The sequence below is a fragment of the Anastrepha ludens genome, chromosome 6 (genome assembly GCF_028408465.1).
Source record: "Anastrepha ludens isolate Willacy chromosome 6, idAnaLude1.1, whole genome shotgun sequence".
Taxonomy (NCBI): Eukaryota; Metazoa; Arthropoda; class Insecta; order Diptera; family Tephritidae; genus Anastrepha; species Anastrepha ludens.
This window is the reverse complement of record NC_071502.1, coordinates 96308926-96323284: the sequence shown is the minus strand read 5'-3', so window position 1 is coordinate 96323284 and position 14359 is coordinate 96308926. Positions and strand designations below refer to the sequence as shown.

The 14359-nt window shown below is 34.3% G+C and overlaps 1 protein-coding gene across 1 annotated transcript in view; it reads right to left on the bottom strand.

Annotated features, from left to right (window-relative positions):
• The window catches only part of LOC128868435 (ice-structuring glycoprotein-like), a 215919-nt gene that overhangs the window by 34937 nt on the left and 166623 nt on the right, over positions 1-14359 (bottom strand). Inside the window, exons 4-5 of the mRNA XM_054110522.1 lie at positions 7373-7564; positions 1992-2219 (exon numbers count right to left, since the gene is read on the bottom strand). Coding sequence (XP_053966497.1) covers positions 1992-2219; positions 7373-7564 — 420 coding nt within the window. The remainder of the gene's footprint in view (positions 1-1991; positions 2220-7372; positions 7565-14359) is intronic.

Below are 14359 nucleotides of genomic sequence, written 5' to 3'. Positions count from 1 at the left end.
AGCAGGCTTAATAATTAGGTTAAGTAAAAATTATAAACATAAATAAAAATAATTGCATGGTTAAGCGGTAAAACGCTAAAAAAATTAAAGAAGTCCAAAAAAATAAAACAAGCCAGTTAACATTTAAGGAACGACATTCTATTAAATATTGAATTGAAAATCAATGTTGGTTCTTATTTTCAATTTATTACAGTTTTGTTTAATTTACTTTTAAATATGCATATATAGGTATAAATTTTAGTTTGGTGTTAAGCCTTTACTTAACGAATAAAAGAGCACAACAATGAAAAATTAAACAAAGAAAAAAGAAACCTATTCCTTTCCGATTACCTAGGGTGTGGCTGTGAAAAAAGTTTCTGAAGATGCGAGTACTCAAATTTACTTGTTTTTTTTCTTAACTTACTAAGTCACAAATGTTGTTTTCCTTTTCTGCTATAATAATTATAGCAACTTCGCAAATTATAATATTTCTAAAAAGGCGAAAAATTGAATTAAATGCTTCAAGTTCGGTTCAAAGTAACATTCAATAAATGTTTTTGATGTGTTATAAAAAGTATAGTTTCCTAAGCCTCAAATGTTGTTTTTCTTAGTCGCTATAAAATTAAAGTTACTTCGAAAGTCATAATAGTTCTAAAAAGGCGATAAATTGAATTAAATGCTTCAAGTTTGGTTCAAAGTACAATCCTATAAAAATTTTTGATGTGCTATAAAAATTATAGTAAGTTGAAAATGTATTGTAAGTCTCAAAATTCAAGCCTAGAGGCGCTTGAAGGCTTAAAATTCTTGCGCAAAAGCACGTAAAGGGTTTCATTGCTTTGCTATAAAAATTATAGCAACTTAATAAGGTATAAAGAGAAGGAAGAAAAGTGCGAAAATGCTTCAATTAGAAATATGCGCATATTTTGGCACAAGTTTTGTAAGAGTACTAGGTAAAACTACGCCCAAAGCGACATCACGTGTTTTATTGTTTTGCTATAAAAATTATAGCGGCTTAATATGATACAAATACAGTGGCAGAAATACTAATAAATGCAAAAGTGTGAAAATGCTTTAATTGGAAGTATATGAAAATTTTCGCAAAAGTTTTGTTCTAGTGCGGGATATAACCTCATCTTGCCATAAAATTTATAGCAACTTAATAAGGTATAAAGAGAAGGAAGAAAAGTGCGAAAATGCTTCGATTAGAAATATGCGCATATTTTGGCACAAGTTTTGTAGAAGTACTGGGTAAAACTACGCCCACATCGACATCACGTGTTTTATCGTTTTGCTATAAAAATTATAGCATAAATACGGTGGCTCAAATACTTATGGTACAAAACTAATAAATGCAAATGTTTGCAGAAGTTTTGTTAGACTTTTAGAGTTGGATAAAATCTTTTGACAATAGTTCTGGGGAAATGGACCGAAATCCAGATGCAGAGTGTAACGTCGAAACTCAAACCCCTCTTCGTTAGGAATTTTTGCGCTCCCTAAAACTAAAGAAACCTAGTTTTTTGCACTAATTTAGTTGCTATAAAGATTTTAGCAAGTCTTCGTATCAACAAACGCTCCATTTGTTGAAATTTTTTTGAAAGACGGTAAGTTTACTTCTTCTTTTTAACTGTTTTTTGACTTTTATGCAAATTATTGCCAATTTATAGGAAAACAAAATTTGTGATATGGACTATAATTAGCTGCATATGTAGTTCGAATTGTATATGTATGTATTTGTGCTTTATGAAAATTTATGTGCCATTAAAAATTATAGCACATACAAGGCTACACGGTACTATTTTTTCCATACATAACAGCCACACCCTAGCAGTTGTTTTCTTTTTTATTTTCTATACATTTTCGAATTCTTTCATGTCTAATTTAGTGTTGTTGGTACGCAATATTTATTAGTAGAAAGAAAAAAAAATCAATAAACGTTGTGTTAATATCATTAAAAAGAAAATCAAATAATTCATTATAATATTGAAAACATTTTAAGAACAGTTTAGCCATACCGCAGTAGCGACAGCAGTGGCGCGCGTTTGCGCCGCTTTTAATTGTGCCTGCAGATGCAAGGGGGGATGAAAGTAGCGGCATGGGTCGCGCGTGCATCTACCCTTCACGGCATCCATGCACACCGTGATCGAGCCGTCATCGTGCCGGGCGACGCTATCCTGCGGATGCGCAAAACGACACTCCGATTCGGCGCGCTTACAGGCGCCCCGCAAGAATTCACGGCAAACCTACAAGAGTGGAGCAAATTTTCGCATTTTCGCATTTTTCATTTTATCCACATGTTTTTGTTTTTTTTTTTTGGTTTTGGTTTTTTTGGTTTTGGTTTCGTATGCGGCAGCGCGCCCAGTTGACGTCGGTTTTCGATTTCCAAATTAATAAAATGTTTTTGGTTTTTTTTTTTGGTGTTTTGCACAGTTTCCCATTTTATATGGATTTTCGTTGCATATGCGTAGGCGTTGGCGCATCGTTTGATTAGCAAATCGATGGATTGACAAATTGGTTGGTGGTTGTGACGGTGATTTGTTTGTTGTAGTTGGTGGTAGTGGTGGTGTGGTTGCATCAGAGAGGCAGCGGCGGCGGAGGCGAAGGCAGCAGTTTGGCAGTATGGCGTTGGCAGCAGTTGCAGTTGCATATGCAATTTATTGCAATTGTTGTTGCAGTTGTTGTAGCGGGTGTTGTTGTTGTTTTTTTGGTGGTTGTGGTGGTTTTGGTGGTGGTGGTGACGAAAGTGGTGTTGGTGGTAATAATTTTGTAGGTGTCGGTGTGGTCAAAATTGTTGGTGGCGATTGTGGTTGTGTTGGTGTTGGTTGGTTTATTTTTTTATTTTTTTTGTTGGTGGTTGGGAGGAAACAATGGAAGGAAATTATTTTTTGATTATAATTTCGGGCACTTTGAGAAATTATAAGTTTTTGTATTAGATTTTTTAAGTTTGGTTTGATTTTACAAACTCGGCTGTTATTTGGTGAGTACAAAATTTTTTCTTCAAATTTACATGCCAACTTTTTAAAATAATTTTTTGCTTTTATTTTCTTTTTGCAAAAAGGGGGGTTGCGGTGAGTTTTTGGCGCATTTGACGGCGTGTTATGAGTTGTAGCAGCAGCGAATTCTATGCGCACAGTAACATAATTATAGGCGCTCGGTTATAGTCACTTACTTTATTAAGCGCTTAGTGACGGTCGGCAAGCATTTTTTTTCATTTTTACAATCTTTGCAATCAATCACAGCGAATTAGTTGAATATCGAGGAACAGAAAAGCAAGAACAAAACGAACACAGAAATGCCAAACACAGAAATAAAACGTACTATAAAAAATTGTGTAAACTAATACGGCGCTGTTAAATAATAAAAAAAGTATTAAAAATAAGATTTAAGGTAGTTAAGAAAAATATTAGAAAAAAACTTTACAAAACTTTTAATAATTTATTTCATGTGAAAAAAAGAGTCCTGTATTGGAAGAGGTGCTTCGAAAGACGATTTTCAAGCCTTTTGCTTGATGGAGATTCGTAAAAAGGGTTGCCATTTGTAAAAAAAATATAAATTAGTTCACGCTTGTGTTTTATGCATGAATTGCCGTTTAGAAATATTAAAAATGGAAATCAAAAAACAAAGTTGAAAGTTGGAAGCTTTTAAAATAAAATAAACCAAAAAAAAGAAACAAAAAACACTTAAAAAAGAATCTAAAATTTTGAGAAAAATTTTTAGAAACTTTTTAAATTTAAACTGTAAAACTTTTTAATTTAAATTTCTGAAGACAAAAGTAATTTTATAAAAAAACAATTTTGAAGTAAAAAAAAAAATGTTTAAAAAAAAATTTTATTTTTTCTAAAAACTTTTAAAACTTAACGCATTAAAACTTCAATTTATTTCAAACATTTTTTCAACTTTCTTCAATGATAAGGAAGCGTAAACTACCCCCATAAAAATAAAATTTTTTTTACTCAGTATGTAATATTTACAGTAATGTTTTTTAAAAAAATTTTATAAGACTAGTTGATAAAATGTCTTTGCTGCTGTTTCAAACACATATTTGTTTTTGTATAATCCATTGTTGTTCGTGTGGTGTGAAGGGGAAGAGGCACGCAGAGCAAAGCAAGTTTTGTAAAATTATACTTTGATTTGATTTTTCTTTCAGCAGCAAAAGAGCGCGGCAAGAGGGCGCAAAAGTGTTTGAGAAACAAGGACAAAATTAGAAAGAAAATAAGGGGTGGATAAACAGCAGCGCTTTTTAAAAATAAATAACTTAAAAAAAAAATAACAAACATATTAAAACGAGCACTAAATCAAAATTCGAAATTTATTTATTTTTAATTTATTTATTTGCGAGTTAATTCCGTTTGAAAGGAAAAATAATAATAAATAATAATCTGAATAAAGAAATGTACAATTTTCACGCTTTGCAATACCTTCTGAATTTCTTCAACAATAAATGACAACGTAATATATTTTTTTTAATTGAAAATTCTGCTCAATTTTCAATACAGTAACTGATTTCACAATTTTTGCTTTGAGAATAAAAAAAAGGAAGGGTAAATTTCTTCCCATAAAACCAAACAAAAAAAAAAAAACAGTATTAAAAAAAATTTTTATTATGAATATTTGAAAATTAAAAATCTTACGATACTTAGTAATTGAAATTTATCTATAATAAAATTTCAGATTTTTTACGATATTTAGAAATTAAAAATTTTTCCGCACGTTTAAATCGAAATAAGAAATTTTAAATTGGCGAAAGTTCGCTTTCCATATAAAAAATGAGCTACAAAAATTAGACATTAAAAAAATATTTTGAAAAAAGTATAGGAATACGCTTGTAAAAAAAAACTTAATATAATTAAGAAATGTGACGATAAAAATTTGGAAAAATACGTATGTGTGATTAATTCATTGACTTACACTCTTGTATTTATTGTTTCAAAAAAAAAAAAAACTGAGCCAGTATTTTCTTGGCAACCTTGACACTTTTAAGATAAATATTCAAAATATTTATTTATAATCATTTTGAAAAGAAAAAATTCAGTTACAAATAAAGTTAAAAACGTTTGTAAGAAAGTAATGAGAAATAAGCAGAAAATTTGCAAAATTATATATTATTAAAAAAAAAAAAACTTATAAAACTAAAATAAAAATAAACGAATAAAAGAAATAATTATAAGATAATTGATAAAATCATATGACTTACTATAAAATTAGTATCATTACTTTTAATCACTACTCTAGTAATGGTCTGAAGCATTAAGAAAAATCCAAAAATATCCGAATACGATGAAAAACAATTCTTTTAATCCCGAAACTTGCGAAATGCATCGAATTTACTTCTCAGACGTGCTATAATTTTATAGCAAGTTTAAAATATGTTTTCTGTGTGCGAAAATGATATTAAAGTTTCAGGTTACAGACTGAAATAAAGTGAAATTTGTTCATATATATTAGAAATAAAATTTTCTTTAAATTCCCTAAACTTTTGCAACCAAAGCGAAATGCGTTAAATTTACTGCTCAGACTTGCTATAAAAATATAGCAACTTAAAAAAAAAGTTTTTTGTGAGCGAAAATGATATTCAAGTGTCAGATTGCAGGATGAAATAAAATGAATTTTCTTCTGGTCTGGTTGGCCATAAAAGTTATAGCAAAATTAGACGATACTGTGAAAACTCATACGTACTTTTCGCCTACATGCGTGTGCGCTGTGAGAAACTTAAAAAAATCTCTTTAACATCTAGGTATAATTTTACTTAATGGCTTACCATTGCTGGGCCGTCACGAGAATTCTTTCTCTATAATATGCTTCAGTAAATGACACGTTTTTCGCCTATAGATTCTCTCATTACTTGAAAGCAAATGCGGTGGCAGAACTCTTCAGTGTACATACATTTAAGAAATGTGGAAAGTTTTGAAGCATATATTTTGGGCGTATATTTAAATTTAGTCATTGAGTAAATTTTCAGCATTCAATTGCATACTCGTATTACTGCACTACAAGAGTTGCCATAATAATTATAGTAATTTTATTGATACATCTCTTGCTCACAATTTACCTTAACACATTCTCTTTGGCAAAATGTTCAGACGAATTTGCAATATAATGCAAAATAGAGAATTCCAAGAGTTGCTATAAATATTATAGCAAGTCAAACTGTTAGTGTTTTGTGCATAAATTACTTTACCCATTAATGGTGAATCGATTATAAGCGCACACATAATTTTTGAATAAATATCGAGTACACAGTTGTAAAATAATGCGCTCCTAAAGTTGCTATAAAAATTATAGCAAGTCTTAAGCTTTTTATTTGGCCAGTAATTAGCTTCACTAAATCAGGAATGTCTGCCAGTAATGACGTTCAGTGCAGAATTGCAAAACAGCACATTTTAAGTGTTGCTATAATTATTATAGCAAGCATGCTGGCAGGTTTTTTGTGCATTTGGTACATACATTAATATTCCACATGATTTTTAAATAAATTTCCGGTACACAGTTACCAAGTAATGCGCTTCTGGAGTTGCTATAATAATTATAGCAAGTGTAAAGCATTTTATTTGGCCAGAAATTAGCTGCTCGAATTCAAGAATGTCTGCCAGTAATGACGATCAGCGCACAATTGTAAAATAATTAGCACATTTTAAGGGTTGCTATAATTATTATAGCAAGTATGCTGGCAGGCTTTTTGTGCATTTTGTACATAAATTATTATTTGACATTATTTTTAAATAAATTTTCGGTACACAGTTACAAAATAATGCGCTTCTGGGGTTGCTATAATAATTATAGCAAGTTTAAATCATTTTATTTGGCCAGAAATTCGCTTCTCTAATTCAAGAATGTCTGCCAGTAATGAGTTTTGTATTTATTTTGGTAATGGCAGGAGTTGCTATAATAATTATAGCAAGTTCAAATAATTTGTTAGCTTCTCTACAGTTCAAGGACGTCTTTCCCTAATGATTTTCTCTATTTATTCTGGTATAATAAATTTTAATGGCAACACAATCATATGATTTTATCGTGTGAAAAAAGTAAAAAAAAAATTAATTTTTACACACAAAAAAAACACACACACAACAGATAATAATAATGTTAAATAAACAACAATGATCATGCTAACTTCCCGTTAAACAAAATTCTTAAACTAAGTTAAATTATCATTAAAAAAAAACTCAACAACAAACAAATACGCAGAACAAAAATATTGAAACACTTAAAATTATTTTCTAAAAAATTACTTAAAATTTATGTAAAAGTTATTTTTTGTTTGTTATTTTGCTTCTCAAAACGAACAAACAAAAGCAATTGATTCCAAATAATTATTAATAGATTTTAATAGATTTTTTTCTTGTTGTTTCTAAAACTACAAAAAGCGCAAAATAAGCTTGAAATGCTTTGGACTCACCTCTAATCGATCGGAACGTGGGATTTTCTGTTGTGCCACTTGCACCGTTTGTGGCACCACCTGACCCAACTGTGTGTGATCTGGTCCGAGTAATGCAGGCACTAAAGTTCCAGGCGGATAGTATGGACTAGGGTATGGATTGGCCGGTATGCCAGTTAAGTAGGGATTTGTGGCCTGCAAATAGACAAGAGGCTTTGAGATTAAAGTGGAAAAAGTGGGAAGAGAAAGAAAGAGATGGAAACAATCACTTAGAGATAAAACTAAAAACAAAAAAAATTATATGTAGGCATTACTTATACATATACTTGTAAAAAATATTATGCCTATGTGAAAGAAAACTGTTTTAAGAAACGGAGTTCTTATGGTTAAAAAATATGTGCACATATATGTAAATACTTTTTTATTTACCCAACTACCATTTCTGAATTTATGTTCAGTTACATATACCTTCCATCACTCTCATGAATATTTAATAAATTTATTTATTTCCTTGCATTCCATTTCATTCTTCATAGTACGAAGATTCTTGTTACCAAATTCGGTAGTGCTTTTTGTTTTCATGTTTTTACATTCTGCAGTAAGAGACGAGAACTCCTTTTCCAACACTCCTTTCGATATTCTTTCTGTTTTTAAACAAAATATTTACTTAAACGCTCTTTGTTTCTCACGCCCTCTTTTACCCACTCCTCTGCCTGTTAACTGTTGCTTTTTTGCAAAGACAGCGCTGACAACTGCTAATGGAAATATACACCGCAGAGAATTAAGTTGCATTTTAATGAATATGCATGAGAGGAGCGGCCAGCTGTGCGACCTTAGCGGCATGCGGCAAAGACTCATACTCTCCAATACATATACAAATTATTTTTGGCATATATTTGTATGTATTTATATACCTATTTATATACCCATTTATACACAAAGTATTGTAAAGTATGGCGGAAATATAGAGTAGTAAAGTAGAGAGAGAGAGAGAGTAACTGCAAGGAGGTTACAAATTAAAAAAAAAAAGAAGAAAATGATAATAATAGAAATTGGGAAAACTAAAGACTGCCACTGCGTATTAATCCAAAAAATGCAAACATTTTGTTCAAGAAAAATTTGGTACTTATGATATTTTAGCGTGTTTTCAGCCATTTTACAAGGTGGCACAAAATTAATCATTCAATTTTTTATCCAAAAAATGCAAAAATTTTGTTCAAGAAAAATTTGGTACTTATGATATTTTAGCATGTTTTCAGCCACTTTACAAGGTGGCACAAAATTAATCATTCAATTCTTTATTCGAATAACATTTTACTAAATAAAATTAAATTATTCTGAGAGATGAATACTTTTATTTTAGCCTTTAAGTGCTCCATTGACTATCTGTTTGTATATTGCAGCTGTCTAGTCCGTAAGTGTCAAAAATGATTGATGTACGACGCCATTTGCAAAAATTATAAATCTACCGACAGGATGATTAATTTTCGCGCTCTTTTATATAGGTATATTTCTGTTTATGGGCAAATCTTTCCCATAAATATTTTCCTGCATTAATGGAAACTTTCAAAGTCATGCTCTAAATGCGTGAGGCCGCTGGGAAATTTATTGTGAATTATCAAATATTGGGTTCGGGGATAAGTTCATAGCGTTTTTATATTTACCTTTATTTTACAACGATTTGCTTGCTGTTCGGCAAAGTGTAAGTAGACACTCCATAGAACTCTTTCTGCTCTACAAAACTGTGTTGTTTGTATTTTTTTACTGTAATTTTTTATTAGTTTCAAGGCTTTGCCAGTAGGCAAAAATCAATATTTGCGACACTACCTCCTTTTTATTTTTCTTCGAGCTGTAAAAGCTGCCGAAGCAGCCCGGAACATTTGCAACGTGTATGGAAAAGGTGTCATAGGCGGGTCTACATCATGAAAATGGTTTGCAAAGGTTTGCGACTTTGACGTCGATGACAAGTCCCACAGTGGAAGGCCTTCTGAATTCGGTGAAAAACGTCTCAAATCAATTTTGAAGGAGAACGGTCGCCGAATCAGTCGTGAATTGGCGGAAAGAATGAACTGCGTTCATAAAACGATTTTCAATCACCTTTACACAGTGGGATTTACTGAAAAATTGCGAGCTTGGGCGCTTCACGAGTTCAACGAAAAAAAAAAAACAAAGAAAGTCGCCTTCAAAATTGCTTCTCAACATCATAAACATCGTGTTTTGTACCGAATTGCCACGGGAGATGAGAAATGGTGCCTATACACCAAACTGAAGCAAAAAAAAGGAGTGGGTGGCTCCAGGCGATACGCCAAAACCGAGAGTCAAGCCGTATCTTTATCCAAAGAAGATCGTGATATGTGTTTAGTGGGACTGGGAGGGCTTGGCGTACTGGGAAAGGCCAAAAAAGAATGCCACGGTCAACAAGAAGCTCTACATTGCCCAGCTAAACCGCGTGAATGAGGCTATTTGACTGAAAATACCTGATCGATATAATCAAACCATACTTCACGACAACGCCAGACCCAATGTTGCACAAGTCGTCAAAGCCGCACTCCAAGAGCTCGAATGAGAGGTCTTTCAGCATCTGCCGTATTGTCCGGACTTTGCACCGACCGACCACCATTTTTCCGCTCCCTATCAAATCATATGAAGGGCGTTTTCTTCGATAACAAAGAGGTGCTTAAAAATTGGCTCAACAACTTCTTTGGCACCAGACCTGTCGTTTTTTGGCGGAACGGCATCAACAAATTGGTCGAGAGGTGGAAAGAGATTGTAAACAGCAACGGCGAATAATTTGTTTTGTTTAAATAAAAGTATTTGGTAAAAACACTACGAACTTATTCCTCTGGCTATATAATACTATTGTAAAGCCTATCTTGTTATATGGAGTCATAGTCTGGTGGAACTCACTAGAGAAGACGACATTGGTGAAGAAGTTGGAGAGAGTTCAGAGGTCGGCACTCATTGGTATCAGTGGGGCGCTTCGAACGATTCCTACCTGGCGCTCAACGCAATGTTAAATGTGGTACCCGTAGACATCGGAGACAGAATTGTCGCTACACGTACCGCAATCAGACTGAGGGCAGGAGCTATAAGCTCAACCTCACTTATGGACACTCAAGCATCCTTAGAAACTTCAAGTTCATCCGTCTGTCAACAGATCAGTGTATACCCTCGTTTAGTCCAACCGGAACATTCTCCACTCACATCCCGTAAAGGGAAGAGTGGACGGAGGGCTACACTTTGGGGCAGGGCCTGGTGAACTTGTTCACGGATGGATCGAAGTTGGAATGAAAGGTTGGCGGAGGAGTCTTTTGCGAGGGGCTCACCATCAGACTCAAATTCAGGTTACCGGACCCCTGCAGTGTGTTCCAGGCAGAGGTAGCCGCGATCAAGGAGGCAGCTGATTGGCTGCTCAAATGCGTACTAACAGTCAAGAAAGTAAATATTTACTCCGACAGCCAAGCGGCAATACGGGCCCTCGGGTCTATGACGGTGCATTCGGAATTGGTCAAGGAATGCTTGACCACACTTTCGACTGCGTCTGATTTCTTTGACATCAGCCTCATCTGGGTTCCCGGTCACAGCGACATTGTGGGAAACTGTTAGGCAGAGGAGCTGGCCAGACAAGGGGTGGTGATTTCCCCGCGAAGGGAGAGAATTGGGATCCCCCTGACTACCTGCGGTCTGCTCCTGGAAAGATGGGATCGCGCCAACTCAGCGACTGCTGGGCAAATACACAAATGTTTAAGGTCGCGAGATCCTTCTGGCCACATGTGGACCGGAGGCGCTCGGGCGAGCTTCTGAGGCTGACAAAATATCAGCTCTCCAATCTAGTGGGTTCTCTCACAGGACACAATGCGCGAGGAATGCATGCTGTGAGACTTGGAATCACCTCGAGTCCTTTTCTCAGCACCTTCTCCTTAGCTGCCCTGCTCTGGTGGGGATAAGATCCAGGCATCTTGGCTCATACTTCTTTGCCACGCCTGTTGATATAGCTGGCGCTGACATTAAAAATCTGATGAATTTCATCAGCAGCACAAAGCGGTTGACGCAAACATAGTCATCGTTCGTAATCCGCACGCTCCTAGCCATCCCATAACCACCTCTCCCTGCATCCCATCGGTCTTTCCCTTTCACCTCACCTCCTTCACAATGGTATCACAAAGGACGAATCTTTCTTCGTCTAAGTGTGCTCACTCCCTGGGCAACCATACCAACCTAACCTAAACTAACCTATTCCTCAACCAAATATTTAAATACTCACTGAAAGTCAATAATTATTTGTCTGTCATTTTATTTGTCAAAAATTATTTTGCCTGATCAAAACTTTTGCTGTTCACTGAAACTCATTGCATGTGTCAAGGCGCATTCACTAAAGGTGGTGGCACTAGACTAACAACAATGTCTTGTATATTTGATTGACAAAGCAAAGTATTAAGAAAGTAGGAAACAAATAATAAATTCGCATTGTTTTCTTTTGGGCTAGCAGCCACATGGAGCCGGCGAAAGAAAAAAAAAAAACAAATCAGCTGATTTACATACACCACCTTTAATAGATTCACCTTGGGATGTGTTATATTAAACAGTTTCGAAGCAGAAAGCTTTCTCCAAATATTTGCTTTTCATATTATTCATCATTTCATTATTAAAAAATGTAAAGTATTATGCTTCCCTAAGGACAAACAAATATCTGTCAGAAGTTTTTGGCTCAGGATTCAGGCTTTTATTGAACTGGCAGTAGTGCACCAAAAACAATATGAAAAATGTATTTGATTTTTGGCGCTTGGTCCCAAAAATATTAAAATCGTTAAAGAAAGATTGACAGTTAAGTAGCAGTTGAAACACAACTTGACAATCTAGAGGCAAATTAAGAAAAAAAAAACAAAAAAATCAAATCAGTTGCTCCACTGATGCTATCTGTTGAGTGTGTCTTGAGCAGATATAATTTTTTTTTTATATTTTTTGGCGCTATGAAAAATAAAGTTACATTATCGATTGATAATTATTTTTAATCACTACACAAAATCTATCTCCACATATTATAGGAACTTGTTAAATTTGAGTCTTAAATCTTATATCCGGTAGTTAACTGCTGAAGATGATTTACATTCGAAAAAAGCAATCATTCCATAATTATAGCAATTTAAAACATTCTGACAGTTAGGTAGCCTTAGGAAAAAATGGCCGTAAAAATAATTAAAGATTTATACACTACTTCAGGTACAACGAAGAGGTAGCACCAGGATTTAAAGTAACACATCTATTCACTAACGACGCCCTACCTCCAAGACGGCTATAACCTCCGCATAATCAGTAACTGCGTTCACGGGTTTGACCCTTTCCCTTCCGACAAGCTATTACTGACATTGTTGTTAAATGGAAATGATGGATTTGTTATTCATCAGTCCACCAGACAAACACACATAAATACGCACTCAGTTATGCCAGCGTGCGCTGTAAGCAATGAGTCATTTCGAGTCAGCAACAAATGGCGGCGGGGGCCGGGCGTTTGAAAAGTATGAGCAGCTTAAACTTGATGGCAGTATTTAGTCGCTAAAGGCTAAGGGCAGTTAACTGGTAGCTGTTATTTACCATCATTTACTCCGCCCACTTCGTAGTTTATTATGAATTTTAATTTAAATACAAATTTCTACTTTTTCCGCTTGTCAGTCGACGGTTGATGAATTGGTGCAGTGGGGGGGGGGGAAGGCGTTATGAGCGAATGACCAAAATAAACCGAGAATATGGCGTTGTCATTCAGCTGTTGAAATTTTAAATTAATATTACGCATACCGGCGCGAAAAATAATTTCCACTGTCCGCGGTAAATTGGCAAAGTGCTGATCTGAGAGGTTGCAGTAATGAAAGCGAGCATAGAAATGGTAAGAGGTTTGTAAGAAAAAACAAGTACAAAATACATAGAATTTGAAATGGGCATTCCGAAAATTCTTGTTCGATTTAGTGTGTCTTTAGTTTATTTGCAATTAATAAATTGAATGTAATTTCTTATTAAGTATTTATTCGACATTTCTATATTTATTTGCCTCGTCATTCAGCGGGCTGTTCAAGTGTGCTTTTCATTTTAATTGCTGCTGCTGCTGCTGTTGACGCTGCTACTGATTTATCAGCATTGAAAATTAATTTCCAGCTGACAGTTGAAAAAATTTTGATTGAATTTTTACTATTTTTTTTCTGTAGAGAAAACCTATTTTTAGCTATCGACGAAATATAGAATATTCTTACTAAAAAATAGTTGAAAAATAATTTACGTGCCTGAATGCCATTTTTAAATGAAATTGTTGTAAATTTATAAACAAGTTTTTATGATCAAATAGCAAGGCGATTTTCCAGGTGATGAGCAAATCGATAAGAAAAACTATTTTTGAATGTTAGTTTAGACTGTCATTGACCTTAGGGCATAATTTTGGAAATTTGTCATAATTAGTCAATTGGCTTTTTAGTTATGTCTGAAAAGGTTTTGTGAACAGTTTAAAAGGAGTGCTTTAAGGGTTTATGGGTAGTCAGAATTTTGAAAAAATTGTATTTTGGTTTCTAGCATTTTCTTGAAGTACAATGTCTTAAAAATATTGGGTGAAAGTTTGAAGTGAATCCGATAAATACTTTTCGAGTTATTCAACAATTAACAAAGGGCGCTCGGGCGCTCCGGAGCGTTCGAAAGCAAGTAGAGAGCAGCAGCTGCAAGCAACCGACTTCTAACGATAACACTCGAGAAGGTCGAATGCTACGTAGGCAACAGCAAATCGATATTTTGGAAGCTGCTATGACGGCTGAAGAACTAATATTATTATTTTTTTTTTTCCTTGTTGACTCCTCTCGGGAGCGTAGAGCCGCGACAAGACTCAGTCTTGCGTTGGTTTCGTGAATCTGTTTTGATTTCTGACTGGTAGGTGATTAGTCTGCCGCTCAAGAACTATTATATGGCCCGGGAGTAGATTACACAGTGTAAGTAATTAAATAATTCGTTTAACTCTACATAAATCTATAGCAA